General features: G+C 45.5%; 1 protein-coding gene across 1 annotated transcript; it reads left to right on the top strand.

The window, feature by feature from the left end:
* The first annotated feature begins 2,325 nt into the window (after positions 1 to 2,325).
* Positions 2,326 to 15,618, top strand: LOC138953904 (cilia- and flagella-associated protein 58-like). The gene is made up of 13 exons (XM_070325884.1): positions 2,326 to 2,931; positions 4,342 to 4,463; positions 6,094 to 6,430; positions 8,000 to 8,233; positions 9,077 to 9,184; positions 10,135 to 10,314; positions 10,621 to 10,806; positions 11,260 to 11,390; positions 11,661 to 11,874; positions 12,560 to 12,790; positions 13,788 to 14,030; positions 14,490 to 14,642; positions 15,152 to 15,618. Exons 1-13 carry the CDS (start codon positions 2,593 to 2,595, stop codon positions 15,422 to 15,424), a joined length of 2,751 nt encoding a protein of 916 aa, XP_070181985.1. The 5' UTR covers positions 2,326 to 2,592; the 3' UTR covers positions 15,425 to 15,618.
* The last annotated feature ends 411 nt before the right edge of the window (positions 15,619 to 16,029 follow it).

The raw sequence follows: 16,029 nt of genomic DNA, 5'->3' as shown, positions 1-16,029 counted from the left end.
GATGGGGGAGCCTTCTCTACTAACTTCTGAGAGAAGGTCGCATCACTCTCGATGCCGTGAACCTAATTAGGATCTTTTTCTTGTTTCTTCTCTATTTCTGCCTCCCCAAAGTCCTTTTACTTTCCTTTTCTCACCCATAAAATTCTTCACTTATTACCCTTGTCAGTTAAGTGGTTCTTGTATAGAATATAGTCAATGTTTGTAAAGATTTTAGTCAAGCAGTATGTAAGAAATGTTTAGTCCTTTGTACTGGAAACTTGCATTCTCCCAGTAAGGTCATATATTGTACTACGTTGCAAGCCCCTGGAGCAAATTTTTGATTAGTGCTTTTGTGAACAAGAAACACTTAACAAGTGGCTCTATCCCATCTCCCCCCTTTCCCCTATCCCATCTCCCCCCTTTCCCTCGTCGCGATATAACCTTCGTGGTTGAAAACGACGTTAAACACCAAATAAAGAAAGAAAGAAAGAGATACAAAAGAGATACAGTGGTACCTGGGATGCGAGGCCCCTCTAATGAGTGGACTTACACCTCCCATAAAAGGACACTTTCTTGAGGCCCTTTGTCTATTATCTTCACCAAAATCTACCTGTCATGAGAGGCCACCTGCAATGTAGGGACACTTTTGGCTGGTCTCAAGGGTGTCCTTTCATCGCAGGTACCACTGTACAACATTTCCAGTTTTCAGAAATGTACCCACAAAGTCAACATTGAGAAAAAAAAGTATCTCAACGTTGAAGGAAATAATTACAGGTAAACATATTATACACTTGTAAACCAATTTAGTTCTCCCCCGAAAGCGGCGTATGGCTGCCTGAATGGTGGGGTAAAAACGGTCATTCACGTAAAAACCCACTCGTGCAAATTTGTGAGTGAACGTGGGAGTTTCAGCCCATGAGCGAAGAAGAAGAAACCAATTTAGTTCAAACCTGGAGAGTAGTTTTGAATTTAGACCGACATCCATGATCTTACATGTTTTGATTATCATTTTTTTCATTGAATGATTTTTACTAAGTAATCTATAAAAGCAATTTATTTTGTATTATATACTATTATTCTACATATAAGTACTTAGGGGAAGGGCTCCTAATATGGATCACTTTTTGTTTCATGCTAATAACTAGCTTGTTTTTTTCCGAAGAAGTTTCATTTTGTGTTTGGTAGTCCTTCTATCTTAGGTTAACCGTTAGGCGTAATTAGAGTAAAATAGCTTTGATAGACATTCAGCAAAAATTGAATACAGAAAAAATCACAAATGGTTCATATTAGGAGCCTGGGTGCTGGGTGCCTAATATGGACCAGTGAAGCGGCCTTCACGAATCACTGTAAAAAGCTCCCTATACTTCAAAATAACATGATACAATTAACTTACTGTACAAGTCAGACTAATTAAAATTATATGCTTTAGATTAAGTTGTTTCGGGTTGATGAGAGCATTATTTGAAGCACACGAGAAAACTAAAGAAGCTTATCAAAAACAGAGTGAAAATAAGTGAAATTATTAACTTCCACGAAAAGAAGACTTTTTGTTATTTTTTTTTTAAATCTCGAGGGCTAGTTATAGGTTATTTCCAGCAAGCTTCTTAATGAATTAATGAAAATAGCCTTTAGCTTCTTTTCTTTCGATTTGTTGAAGGTGGTCCATATTAGGGGACTCGCACATACTTTGAGATTTTGCTATTATTTTCTGTTTGCAGTAGAAACTCGGGGTTAAACCTGCTAAAATGTAACAAATACGGTCTTAGCTGTCATATATAGCAATGTTTGTGTGATAAAAGCTTTGGCTGTGGACAGAAACGAGTCCGTTTTAGGCGGTAAATTTAGAGTGAACGCTGCCAAAAGTGAAAAAAAGAGAAAAAGCCTTACGGTTTTGAGATTTGTGTTTCTGCAACTGTTTTGACATGTGCAAGTTATTCAGAGAGGGTGAATACAGCGAATAAAACTTTTTTGAGCGCTCTAGCGCCGTTAGTTTGTCAGAACAGGAGGTGGTCCATATTAGGAGCCGGTCCATATTAGGAGCCCTTCCCCTACATTGAAGCAAATGTTCACCAAATCATTAACGAAAACAGTTCTGTTTCAAGAATGTTGTGGTCAAATGACTTGAAGAGAAAAACGGTGTATTTTCATGGTAGCTCCTGGCTTTAAACACACATACGTTAACACATAAATATCGGACAGGCAACCAACAGACTTATTATAAGACGCACTGTAGTCAGTTCCACAGTCCTCGTTTCAGGCGCGTCTCCGCACGTGCAGCGCAATAAAACGTCATCGTAACTTGATAAAATGACGTAATCTAATGTAACAATCTGACGTCATGGCAAATATTTTGACGTGTTGGAGACCATAACATTCAACATGGCTGTGAATGTGCACAGACCTACAATAAACAGTGATGCCTTTTCATAGCCGCCTTGACTTTTGCTTTACAGTCACAACTAGACGACACGATACGAGTTTATGAAAAAAACAGATTTTCAGTGTATCGGGGGAGAAAAAAAACCAATAATCAAAAGCCGGGAACAACAGAAGCAGCAAACACTTATCTAAACAGTAAACTAGTTTGCGAAAGCGTCTCACTCATCAGCAAACATGGCTGAAAAGAAAGAAAAGAAGAAAGGCACGATGTTCAAGAAGCCGGACAACTTCGACGAGCTCGAGAAGGAGTTCGAGAGTGTTCTGAACGAGCTCCTGACGGACGAAAGTCTGGAGAAGTTCCGCAAGGAATATGAGAAGCTTCACGAGGCCCTCATCAACTCGCACGACAGCGAGCGACGGTTGATGAGCAAAGTGAGGGAATTGAACAACGAGATTGCTGGCAATGCAGAGAAAGTGGGCACCGCTCTCCGCCTGTCTAAAGAAGACGAATCCACCATCGGCAACCTCAAGCAAGAGTCCGAAAAAGCCTGGAAGTTGGTGGAATATTTACAGGTAAAAGAAGACAAAGAGAAAACATACAGTAACAAATAAATGCATAAAGTGGCAAACACACACGTGCGCAGGCGGGCACGTACGCGCACACACTGACATACACATTCACACACATATATACACACGCGCACACACACTCACACACACACATACACACACACAGTGCGGCACACATACGCACAGTACACGCACACACGCACGCACACACACACACACACACACACTGCGGCACACATACGCACATACACACACACACACACACACACACACGGCACAGTGGTACATACATACTGACACAGCACGCTTTTTTTCCTGGAACGTATTCATAAGCACATCTTCTTGTTGTCTTTCTACAGGGTAGCCCCAAACAATTCAACCCACCAAAATACTTGTAATAAAAGTGCACAAAAGTCAGACCGTTTTGCCTATGAACGTGTCAATGAGGGGACTGGTCATACATAAACTGAAGTGGCCGAGTGTTAACGCACTTGCGCTCGGAAGCGAGAGGTTGCGAGTTCGACCCTGGGTCAGGGCGTTAGCAATTTTTTCCCCCCTTTCCTAACATAGGTGGTGGGTTCAAGTGCTAGTCTTTCGGATGAGACGAAAAACCGAGGTCCCTTCGTGTACACTACATTGGGGTACACGTGCACATCAAAGATCCCACGATTGACAAAATGGTCTTTCCTGGCAAAATTGTATAGGCATAGATAAAAAAAATGTCCACCAAAATACCCGTGTGACTTGGAATAATAGGCCGTGAAAAGTAGGATATGCGCCGAAATGGCTGCGATCTGCTGGTCCATGTGAATGCGTGATGTATTGTGTAAAAAATTCCATCTCACACGGCATAAATAGATCCCTGCGCCTTGAGTCCGAGTCTGGAGATACGCGCGCGATATAAGACTTCATACATAACAGTTAAGGTGAACCAAATATGAAGTAATTCGGTCAACAGATATAGAAGTTATGAGCTTTTTTGTTGGTTGCATTTTGTTTTGGTCTTCTTCTTCTTGTCGTTCGCCTTTACACTTGGGAGTCCAGCTCTGGATATGAAGCTGGTGGTCTTTTGTAGAGCTTCCACTGGACCGTGCAGCTTCTCTTGGAGGGTCGTCGGCCTGGGCCAAGTCTCTGTCCTCAAGGGCTTGAGGTTCTTGCAGTCCTGTAGGACGTGGGCTGTGTCTTGTTCTTCTTCTCCAAAGGAACACATGGGGGAGGGCACGGCACGCAATTTCTTGTGCAGGTGTTGTTGCAGTCTGCTGTGCACTGTTCTCAGGCGGAAGATTGTTACCTGGTCAGGCCTTGACAGTTGCTGGTTTTGGTCACCCTGTACAGTCATGTTGTTTTTGTCAGTGTATCCATCCAAAATGTATAAACACAGGTTAAAATCAAAATGTCATGATGCACGTGCAGGAGAAGGAGGTGTGGTCAAGGGAGACGATCACGACGCTGCGTCAGGAGATCGAACACCTCAAGACACTGGTGGAGAAGAGTGCCGACCTGGCAGTGCAGTTCCAGAATCAAGAGATGGCCGGGTGAGTGGAGGTTGAATTCCATCTAATGAAGCGCCTGGAGCAGTTTAATGGACTCGTGCTATATAAAAGTTATTTATCTATTATTATTATTATCATCATTATCATCATCATCATCATCATCATCATCATCATCATCATCATCATCATCATCATCATCATCATCATCATCATCACGTCGTTTTTGTTGTTGTTGTTGTTGTTGTTGTTGTTGTTGTTGTTGTTGTTGTTGTTGTTGTTGTTAATGCAGCCGGAGCAAGCTTAAAGGTAACGGCCTTCACGTGAAAACAGAGGCAGCCTTTTGACGTTTGCGGCCGCTGGTTTCCAGACTAACTTTCTTCTGAACTTTCTGCCAAAGATCTCCGATTCCTTTTTGACTCACATGCGAAGCAAAAGTGAGTCTATGTACTCACCCGAGTCGTCCGTCCGTCCGTCCCCCCCGTCCGTCCGGACGTCCGTCCGGAAAACTTTAACGTTGGATATTTCTTGGACACTATTCAGTCTATCAGTACCAAATTTGGCAAGATGGTGTATGATGACAAGGCCCCAAAAAACATGCATAGCATCTTGACCTTGCTTCAATGTCAAGGTCGCAGGGGCCATAAATGTTGTCTAAAAACCAGCTATTTTTCACATTTTTCCCATTTTCTCTGAAGTTTTTGAGATTCAATACCTCACCTATATATGATATATAGGGCAAAGTAAGCCCCATCTTTTGATACCAGTTTGGTTTACCTTGCTTCAAGGTCAAGGTCACAGGAGCTCTTCAAAGTTGGATTGTATACATATTTTGAAGTGACCTTGACCCTGAACTATGGAAGATAACTGTTTCAAACTTAAAAATTATGTGGGGCACATGTTATGCTTTCATCATGAGACACATTTGGTCACATATGATCAAGGTCAAGGTCACTTTGACCCTTATGAAATGTGACCAAAATAAGGTAGTGAACCACTAAAAGTGACCATATCTCATGGTAGAAAGAGCCAATAAGCACCATTGTACTTCCTATGTCTTGAATTAACAGCTTTGTGTTGCATGACCTTGGATGACCTTGACCCACATGTATTTTGGTAGGAAAAATGTGTAAAGCAGTTCTTAGTGTATGATGTCATTGCTAGGTTTAGTTATTTGACCTTGACCCTGAAGGTCAAGGTCATGTAAAGGTCAAGGTCAAGCATATGAGTCGTATGGGCTTTGCCCTTCTTGTTTAAATGTTCAAAGGTGAAGAACACACGCGCACGACGCTCCGCAGAGCGGATCACCAAAAACACGCCTGGCCACTACCACGTACCGCCAAGAAATCCAAGCCCCAAACGCATCGGCGACGAAAGCTGCTGTACATAAGCCTACAATCAATGATTCCTTCTTTAAATTAAACCAGCCACTCTATCATCTGTAGATGGAAAGCGTTCGGACAAGTCTGCCCCTATGCACAGCAGATCACCATAAGCGAGTCAGACCATCAGCCGTTCAGCGCCAAGAACTCTCCAAAATAAAAAGCAAAAATTAATAATAAATAAATAAATAAAATAAAAAGGGGGGGCGGGGGGGGGGGGGGGGGGGAGACGGTCATAGGTACAATCAGTGACTGCTTCTTGAAAGTGAAACCCGTCATTCTATCATCTGCAGATTTAAATTGTTCGGACAATCCGCTGCCGCGACCGGTAAGTCACCGAGTCGGACCACCAGCGCTTTGACGCAAAAGACTCCAAGAAGTAAAGGGGCCGGCGGCAGTGGCGGCGGCGGCGGCGGCGGCGGCGGCGGCGGCGGCGGCGGCGGCGGCGGCGGCGGCGGCGGTCATAGCTACACGTCGGAGACCGACTCGGTAGAGGTCCTGAAGAAACACATCGCCGACATGGAGCTGGAGGACGGCAAGCTGAAGAACGACATCTACCAGTCCCAGGTCGACCTCCGCAACCGCACCCTGGACCTGCAACGTGAGAGGAACAAACGGACCAAGGCTGAGGTTGGTTAGACGTTGCTGTCTTTTATGTGTGGTGGTGCTAGGGGCTTGTGTTGTGGTGTATGTGTGTGTGAGTGCGCGCGCGCGCGCGCTTGTGTGTGTGTGTGTGTGTGTGTGTGTGTGTGTGTGTTTAGGGTTGGGTGTTTGTGTTGGGACAAGTGGGGCGGGGTTGGAGGGAGGTGGGGGGGGGGGGGGGGGGAGCGATATGGAAACGCGAGGAAGATCAAGATGGATTTGGTTAGACGTTTTTTTACATTTAGTCAAGTTTTGACTAAATGTTTTAACGTAGAGGGGGAATCGAGACGAGGGTCGTGGTGTATGTGCGTGCGTGCGTGTGTGTGTGTGTGTGTGTGTCTGTGTGTGTGTGTAGAGCGATTCAGACTAAACTACTGGACCGATCTTTATGAAATTTGACATGAGAGTTCCTGGGTATGAAATCCCCAGACGTTTTTTTCATTTTTTTTGATAAATGTCTTTTATGACGTCATATCCGGCTTTTCGTGAAAGTTGAGGCGGCACTGTCACGCTCTCATTTATCAACCAAATTGGTTGAAATTTTGGTCAAGTAATCTTCGACAAAGCCCGGACTTCGGTATTGCATTTCAGCTTGGTGGCTTAAAAATTAATTAATGACTTTGGTCATTAAAAATCTGAAAATTGTAAAAAAAATATTATTTTTATAAAACGATCCAAATTTACGTTCATCTTATTCTCCATCATTTGCTGATTCCAAAAACATATAAATATGTTATATTTGGATTAACAACAAGCTCTGAAAATTAAATATATAAAAATTATTATCAAATTTCTTTTTCGAAATCAGTTTAAAAACACTTTCATCTTATTCCTTGTCGGTTCCTGATTCATGTTTGGATTAAAAACACGCTCAAAAAGTTAAAACGAAGAGAGGTACAGAAAAGCGTGCTATCCTTCTCAGCGCAACGAATACCCCGCTCTTCTTGTCAATTCCACTGGCACTGCCTTTGCCACGGGCGGTGGAGTGACGATGCTACGATTATACGGTCTTGCTGCGTTGCGTTGCGTTCAGTTTCATTCTGTGAGTTCGACAGCTACTTGACTAAATGTTGTATTTTCGCCTTACGCGACTTGTTTTGTGTTGTGGTGGGCCTAGGGGCTTGTAATGTGTGTTCTGATGATTGGGTGTTTGTGTTGAGAGAAGTGGGGCGGGGATGGAGAGGGTTAGGAGGGGGGAGAGGTGTGGACGATGTTGAAACGGGAGGAAGATCAAGATTGGGTTGGAACGATTATAACCTCAGCAACCGTACCTTTGGCCTGAAGCGCAAGAGAAACTACAGGCGGACCAAGGCTGAGGTTTGTGTGGTGAAGCTGGGGAGGAGGAAGAGATGCAGCTTGGACAGTTAAGTGGGACACTTAATATAAGCGTTCACTTGGCTTTCTGTCTTCCGCTTTATTATTGTCTGACGAATCACATCTTGTTTAAAGCAAGCGCCCTTAGAGATGGGCGGAAGTCGCGGCTGGTGTGAACGCAGCTTAATAGGAGGATGGCCGCTCCGCCCACTAGACAAACAACGGTGTTCGTGTGTTTTGCAGCAAGAGCTGACGACCAGGACGACGGAGCTGGAAGAACAGAAGGCCTTCGGCAGCGAAATGAAGCGCACGCTGGAACACCTCAGGGAGCAGTGCACCGCTCAGGAGTCTAACAACAGAGAACTGCGCATCAGCAACGAGCGACATCTAAAGGAGATCGAGAATATCAACGCCAATCTAACGAAAACGCAGCTAGACTATGAGAAGCAAAATAACATGGTCGATCACTTACAGATGGTGAGCAAGGACTTGCTAGTTTGCTAGTTTTCACCGCTGCTAAACCCGACTGTGTCTGTGTTTCTTTGCTGTGCTGTGCTGTTCAGTCTGTATCTGTGTCCGTGTCTGTGTCTGTTTCTGCCGCGCTGCTAGGTCTGTATTTGTATCCGTGTCCGTGTTTATATGTGTGCGCTTATCAGTCTGTGTCTGTGATTGTGGAGCTGTTTGTGAGATTGACTACTTTACGAAAAGTAGCTTAACATCGTCCAGCATTAATTTGTATTTGGTTAGCAATGACACAGTTGTTTCACCACGCTGCTCCGTCTGTGTCAGTTTTTGTACGTGGATCTATAATTATGTGTCTGTACTTGGCTCTGTTATAATTGTCGAAGGCAGATGGACTTCAGGTAGCTCAACATAATCGAGCACTTTCAGATGGTGATCAAGAACTCGGTGGTTCACAGCGCTCAGTCCGTGTCTGTGTCCGTGTCTGTGTCCGTGTCTGTGCATGTTTGTGTCTTTGTCTCTACCTGTGCATGTGTCTGTGACAGTGAACAGTTTCAACAGCTGTTCGTGGCTGTCGAACACAGAGCCACTACAAACAAACACACACACAAACAAACAAACAAACAAAAACGGCTTCACGTCGTTGAACACTTTTAGGTACTTAATAAGTACGTTGTGTGTCCGTGTCTGTTTCCACGCATGTACGTATATGTGTGCGTGCTTGTGTGCGTGCTTGTGTGCGTGCTTGTGTGCGTGCTCGCGTGCGTGCGTGCGCGTGACGGTGCGTGTTTTTTTTCTGAAACTGTTGTTAAAGAGCATTCCTAAGTTGAAATCCCCGCATTCGTTGTCATCTCGCAGGAAATGATGGATCTGCAGAATGACCTACGGCGAAAGGAAGACCGATTGAACAAGATGGTGGATAATGCCAAGTTCCTGAACAAGAGCAAGAACACGTTGGAACGTAAGGTAATGCACTCTCTAACCGGATACAATTTGCTCTGGGTTGCTTCATCCTTTGACATGATATCTTACTCCAAACGCTTGTCAACAAGAACACTTTGGAACGTAACGTAATGCACTCTCTAGCCGGAGACAGTTTGCTCTGGGTTGCTTCATCCTTTGACATGATATCTTACTCCAAACGCTTGTCAACAAGAACACTTTGGAACGTAAGGTAATGCACTCTCTAGCCGGAGACTGTTTGCTCTGGGTTGCTTCATCCTTTGACATGATATCTTACTTTTTTGGGTTTTTTATTTTGTTTGTTTGCTTAACGCCCAGCCGACCACGAAGGGCCATATCAGGGCGGTGCTGCTTTGACATTTAACGTGCGCCACACACAAGACAGAAGTCGCAGCACAGGCTTCATGTCTCACCCAGTCACATTATTCTGACACCAGACCAACCAGTCCTGGCACTAACCCCATAATGCCAGACGCCAGGCGGAGCAGCCACTAGATTGCCAATTTTAAAGTCTTAGGTATGACCCGGCCGGGGTTCGAACCCACGACCTCCCGATCACGGGGCGGACGCCTTACCACTAGGCCAACCGTGCCGGTATATCTTACTCCAAACGCTTGTCCACAAGAACACTTTGGAACGTAAGGTAATGCACTCTCTAGCCGGAGACAGTAACTTGACTGTTTGCTGTGGGTTGCTTCGCCCTTCGACATGAAATCTTACTCCAAACGCTTGTCACCAAGAACTCTTCGGAACAAATGAGCTTGCGGCGATGAAGTTTGCTTGTCCATGTCAATGCTCGTTATTCTCTCAGGTGCTATGTTATTGGTTCCACACAACTCTCAATTACTCTCGTTGCACAGTTACGCCGTCTACAGTATTTGTAGCGCTTACGTCCCTTGATATCTGACGGAAAATGTCACCGTTTTTCAGTGTTCTTTATTCATCACATACAGTTGAAGACTCTGACAGAACAGCGCTCCGTACTACGCAAGGAGAAAGAGACGTTGGAAGGACAGTTGCAGGTGGCTGAGAAAACCATTGAGGTCAACAGAAGGACCAAGGAGTCAGACGAAAAACACATCTCCAATTTGATGAGGGAGAGGGATGTTGTCAACAAGAATCTTATCAAACAGGTGAATACGTCTACAGCTTTGAAGTTAGAGATGGGGGTGGGTGGCGGTGGGGCAAACAAACGGCAAAACCTGATAGACAAACACGCGCAAACACGCACACCAACACACACACACACACACGCACACACGCATTCTCACACACACACACACACACACACACACACACACACACACACACACACACACACACACACACACACTCACACGAACTAGTTACCATAAGGTGGATTTCGTTTTTAGGTTGATAAAACGTCAAACGACTTCAATCCCTTCTGTACTGCAACTCCTATCTTCTAATATCCACAGGTGCACGCTACGGATAGACAAACCAACCTGGTGAACCTTGGAGAGCAGACAAACCGCAACATGGGTCAGGAGATCATGGGCTTCAGGAGGGAGTCGGAGAAACAGCGTCGCATCATTGTCCAGCTGGAGAGAGAGCGTGACCGCTACATCAGTGAAAACGGCGACCTAACCCTCAAAATTATGAAGGTGGGTGAAGATGGATTAGTGCAGAAGTGGTAAAGTGGAGTATATGTCACACACACACACACACACACACACACACACACACACACACACACACGCACACGCACGCACGCACGCACGCACGCACATGCCTGTACGTACGCACGCTCGCACGCACACTCACGCAAGTACACGCACACACACACACACCCACACACCCACACACATACACGCACACACACACACACATACAACCACACACACACACACACATACGGCAACCACACACACACACACACACACACACACACACACACACACACGTGACTCGCCGAAAGACGGACATCAGCACACAAGGGTGTTGGAAGGTTCAGACGACGAATAAGTACTCGCGGGGCATACTCCTACATCCATAACTTAAATAATCACACCTGCTAAACTTCACGCAAACCTACACGTGTTTTTGTTTTACTGCAGGCGATGGAAGAGTTACAGGTGAGAGACCTCCAGATCCTGGACTACCAGAAAGTGCAGGACGAGCTGGAGAGTCGCCTCAAGATCCAGCAGAACCTGTACGAGGCAGTTCATCAAGACAGGAACATGTACAGGTGCGTCTTACTTTGACAAAGACATGAGTCAGATACGCACACTCGCATGCAGGTACCCCATACCTGGACACCCACCAACGCCCCACACAGGTACACGCATGCAATCGCACTGCCCCTCCAAATAAGCTCCTTCGTCCCGCCCCTTATAGTTAGTTATACCTCCTCCCCGTCTTTCTTCATCCACTCTCGTCCCCATCCCCTTAGTAAACTAAACGATCACCAAGGACATTAACCATCACACCCTTCATCACACCTTCTACCCCCTCGCAGCCGGCAGCTGATCGAGACGCAAGACGAAATGAACGAGATGAAGAACAAGCTGCGCGTGCTAGATCACCAGTCGCACCAGCTGAAGGAGGAGGTGGCTAATAGGGAAGCCGCCGTGGTCAAAGAGCATCTCGAGTGTCTCCGCCTGGAGAAGGAGAGAGACTCACTCATCTGCGAGATTCAGATGCTCAAGCACCAGCTGAGGGATGTCGAACAGGTAGGTGAGAAAAAATCCTATAACTTTTTTCTTTTTCTTCTCGTTCGCCTGTCAAACTTGGAGATAAGACAAATTCCCTTTCTGCACAGAATGCAGCCACGATGTTTTTTTTTATATATTTTTTTATATATATATTGCCTTACGTTCTTTTTCAGCTTCATCATTCTATCACCCTGAAGAAGCCTCCCGTGGGGGCGAAAATTTGGATCATCATTAATAAACATATTCCATATTCATCACAAAAAGTTTTGAGGAGATTGTTTTTAAATATTTGCCTATTTTTAAATATGATTTGCATATATATATACTTTCAATTGTTTCTTTCACAATTTCTGATGTTTTATATATATATAGAGAGAGGTTACAACACGAGTGGGTTATTATATGGCTTGTATTTCAGTCAAGACCCAGCGGATGAATATCAAGGGACTCACGAGCCTCTGTGTTATAAGAGTGCAATAGTTACATCATACATGTAACAAGAGAACAATGGAAATACAAGAAATATACCTAGAGTACATTTACAGAGACAAAGAAGGGAGGTCTTATTTTTTTAATGTGATCAAATGAAGGATATTCCTATTCCCTACCAAGACAGATCCGTAATTTTGGCAAGATCGTTCACACGTGATAGAATGTATTAGAATGACAATGTTCTCTCACTCACTGAGCGCATCTTCAACAGATGGTCATGGACCTGAAAACAGAGGAGAGAAACCTGCGGAAGGTGATCGCCAACTCTGACGAGCAGATCAAACGCCAGAAGAAACAGTTGGACTCCATTATCAGCGAGCGCGACATCCTAGGATCGCAGCTGGTGAGGCGAAACGATGAGCTGTCGCTGCTGTACCAGAAGATCAAGCTGCTCCAGACCCTCATCAAAAACGGTGGCAGGATGTACGACCAGCGGATCGAGGTTTGTTGTCTGCATTGTTGGTAGTTTTGCTAGTGTTGGTACTCGTGGTGGTGGTGAAGATTGGACATTCTTGAATCTCTGCCAGTCAGATGTAGCGTTGAGCAGGTCCTTGTCTACCAGAAGATCAAGCTGCTCCAGACCCTCATCAACAACGGTGGCAGGATGTACGACCAGCGGATCGAGGTTTGTTGTCTGCATTGTTTGTATTTTTGCTAGTTGTAATAATCGTAGTGGTGGTGCTGGTGGTAGTTGGTAGTTTTGCTAGTGTTGGTACTCGTGGTGGTGGTGAAGATTAGACATTCTTGAATCTCTGCCAGTCAGATGTAGCGTTGAGCTGGCCCTTGTCTACCAGAAGATCAAGCTGCTCCAAACCCTCATCAACAATGGTAGCAGGAAGTACCACCAGGGAATCGAGGTTTATTGTATACATTGTTGGTACTTTTGCTAGTGTTGGTACTCGTGGTGGTTGTGATCACCGGACATTCTTGAGTTTCTGCCAGTGACATTTTACAGTGAGCTGGCCCTGCTGCTGTACCAGAAGACCAAGCCGCTCAAACCCTCATCAACAAGGTTAGCAGGATGTACGACCAGCGGATCGAGGTTTGTTGTATGCATTGTTCGTATTTTTGCGGGTGTTGGTACTCGTGGTGGTGGTCATGTTGGCAGTGGTGGCTGCGATGGCTGCACATCCAGACAGATGTATTGATTAGCTGTCCCTGCTCTGTCAGGAGTTGAAATTGCGTCACATTCTCATCAACAGGACTGAGGAAACAGAACTGGGGTTTGTGCAGACCTGCAGTGTTGTTGTTGCTGCTGGTAGTCGTCGTCGTACTGATGGTGGAGTGGTTCGAATGATCTTGTGTTACACAAATGGTCGTTGTGTATTGATTTGTGGTTGCAGTCGTGGCGTTGGGATTCATGTTTCATTGTAAGTTTAACCTTGTGAATGATGCATCAAAACATGAATTATATAACTTCCCTATGTTATGCCCAACAGGACATTCGCCTGTTGCGTCTGGAGGTGAAACGCCAGCGCCAACAGAACCGCTGCCTCCAGAAGAGCGTGGAAAACGTATCAAGCTACAAACAGGAGCTGTACTCCGTTCACCGCGAGGTGCTGCACGAGCGTGCTCGCTGTGCGGCCCTAGAGAACGAGCTGTCCCACCCCAGGCAGATCCACCGCTGGCGGGGCCTGGAGATCACCGACCCGTCCAAATTTGAGCTGCTGCAGAAAGTGCAGGTAGGGCTTTGAGAACGTGTTTTGAGGTTTATCTCCAAAGAATTTATGTTTTGCCAAATGGGCTTTCACGTCATTTACTCTTGGTTTGCGATTCATTCTAAATCTTTTGCCCTCGCTTTGCGAAGAAAAGACGGAGCAATGGAAATGCATGTTCAGCGTAGTTCAATGTGTGTACACTTCCGTACCTATAGGCTTTTACAAAACACTATGCGTAGCCCCAGCGACCTGAACATGTACATATAGAATGGAAACCCCCATTTTAAGACCTAAAACAATCTAAGGAAAGCAAAATCTTTGAAGGGAGGTGGTATACACATGGAGGTATACTCACAGAGGTAACTGGCCAAAAATCCTGAAAAAGCATGATCTTTAAAGGAGGGGAAAGCCTTTAAATCGGGAGATCTTAAAAAAGAGGAAAAGGGACTCAAGAGAAAAAGCCTTTTACTTTTTTGCCTTCAGGCGCTGCAGAAGCGACTCATCAGCCGCACAGAAGAGGTGGTGGAGCTGGAAAGAGTGCTGCAGGAGAAGGACCGCCTCTACCTAGAGCTGCGCAAAGTGCTGGAGAGACAGCCAGGACCCGAGGTCGCTAAGCAGGTCAACACCTACCAGTGGGTCAGTGCTTCCTTCTTGGGATTCAACGTTATTTTTGTTTATTTTGCTGGGTGGATGAGTGTGTGTGTGTGTAGGAGGGAGGGGGTACGTGCCGGGGTTGGGGGTTGAAGTGTGTGTGAGTGTGTGTGTTTGCCGCAGTGTGTGTGTGTCACAGTGTGTGTGTGTGTGTGTGTGTGCGCGCCTGTTCGTGTGTGTGTGTGCATGCGCACGTTTGTGTGTGTGTGTGTGTGTGTGCAGTGTTTGTGTTGTGTGTGTGTGGGGAGGGGAGGCTTGTGTATGTCTGTATGTGCATGTATGAGCGGGGGTGTGTGCATGTGCATGTGCGTGCGTATGTGTCTGTGCGTGGCAGTGTACAATCTCCATTAACAAAATCATTAGACACGATGTAAGTTACCAGAAAACAGTCACCCGAAAAAGCCTTCAATCTTGATACACTTCAACAACTCTCCTCTCCCTTCATGCAGAGTTACTCCAGGGCGTACATCCATGCTTGCAAAACTTATTTTCAGGCCGTGAAGAACAAAAACCGGCAGTTGAAAGGCATGGCGGCGGAGCTCAACATGTTTGAGACAGACAACAAAGCGAGCAACTATGACAATCGGCGCCTTGAGGGTCTGCTGAACGAGATGAAGAAGAAGTATTACCAGGAGAAGAAGCTGCGCCAGGAATTGCAGGAGTCGATGACCTACACGAAGCCGGTCCTCCAAGGTCTCCCCGCCATAATTCCCGGCAAGGACCATTTTACAGGTGGAGGGTTCAGGGTCAGCAAGGGCTTTTTGTAAGGAGGGGGAATAAGATTCAAGGTAACCCAGAACGTACATTATTGTAAAGGAAGAATTTGAAGGGTCGGTACACAGGGGGAGGGGTCGGGGTGGGGGAGCCCAAGGTCACCCAGAACTTTTGAGGAGGGGAAGGGTTCAAGGCCACCCAGAACATTAATTATGAGTGAAAATTTCAAAGACATCCAGAAAATAAACATGAGAGGGGTTGGGTGTAAGGTCACTCAGAACAAAAGTTATATTGGGAGGGGGAAAGGTGACCAATGTGACCTCAAATATAACAAAGGTTTTAGGTCAATTCAAGGTCACAAAGTACTCAGCGCAGGTGAGGTAAACTCAGCATCATCTAGACCATGTTTAAGTTTTGCAAGTCCTTAAAAAGAAGGGGTTATAGGTGAATACCAGGTGGCGGTTGGAGGATGTGGTTGCTGGTGTGATGGTGGGGGGGGGGGGGGGGACAAGTGCTCAGGGAAAGGGAGCTGTTGGTGGATGTGGCAGAACTATAGGTTTACAGATGCCTAAGAGATGGAAAAAAGTAGTCAAAGATGAGGAAAAAAAAGAATTGTCACAAAGTGCCTTGTCAGTCGTGGCTTATTATTTAGATGGTG

This window comes from Littorina saxatilis, linkage group LG17 (genome assembly GCF_037325665.1).
Source record: "Littorina saxatilis isolate snail1 linkage group LG17, US_GU_Lsax_2.0, whole genome shotgun sequence".
In the NCBI taxonomy this organism is placed as follows: Eukaryota; Metazoa; Mollusca; class Gastropoda; order Littorinimorpha; family Littorinidae; genus Littorina; species Littorina saxatilis.
Note: the sequence above shows the minus strand (reverse complement) of the source record. Positions and strands in the feature narration are given on the sequence as shown.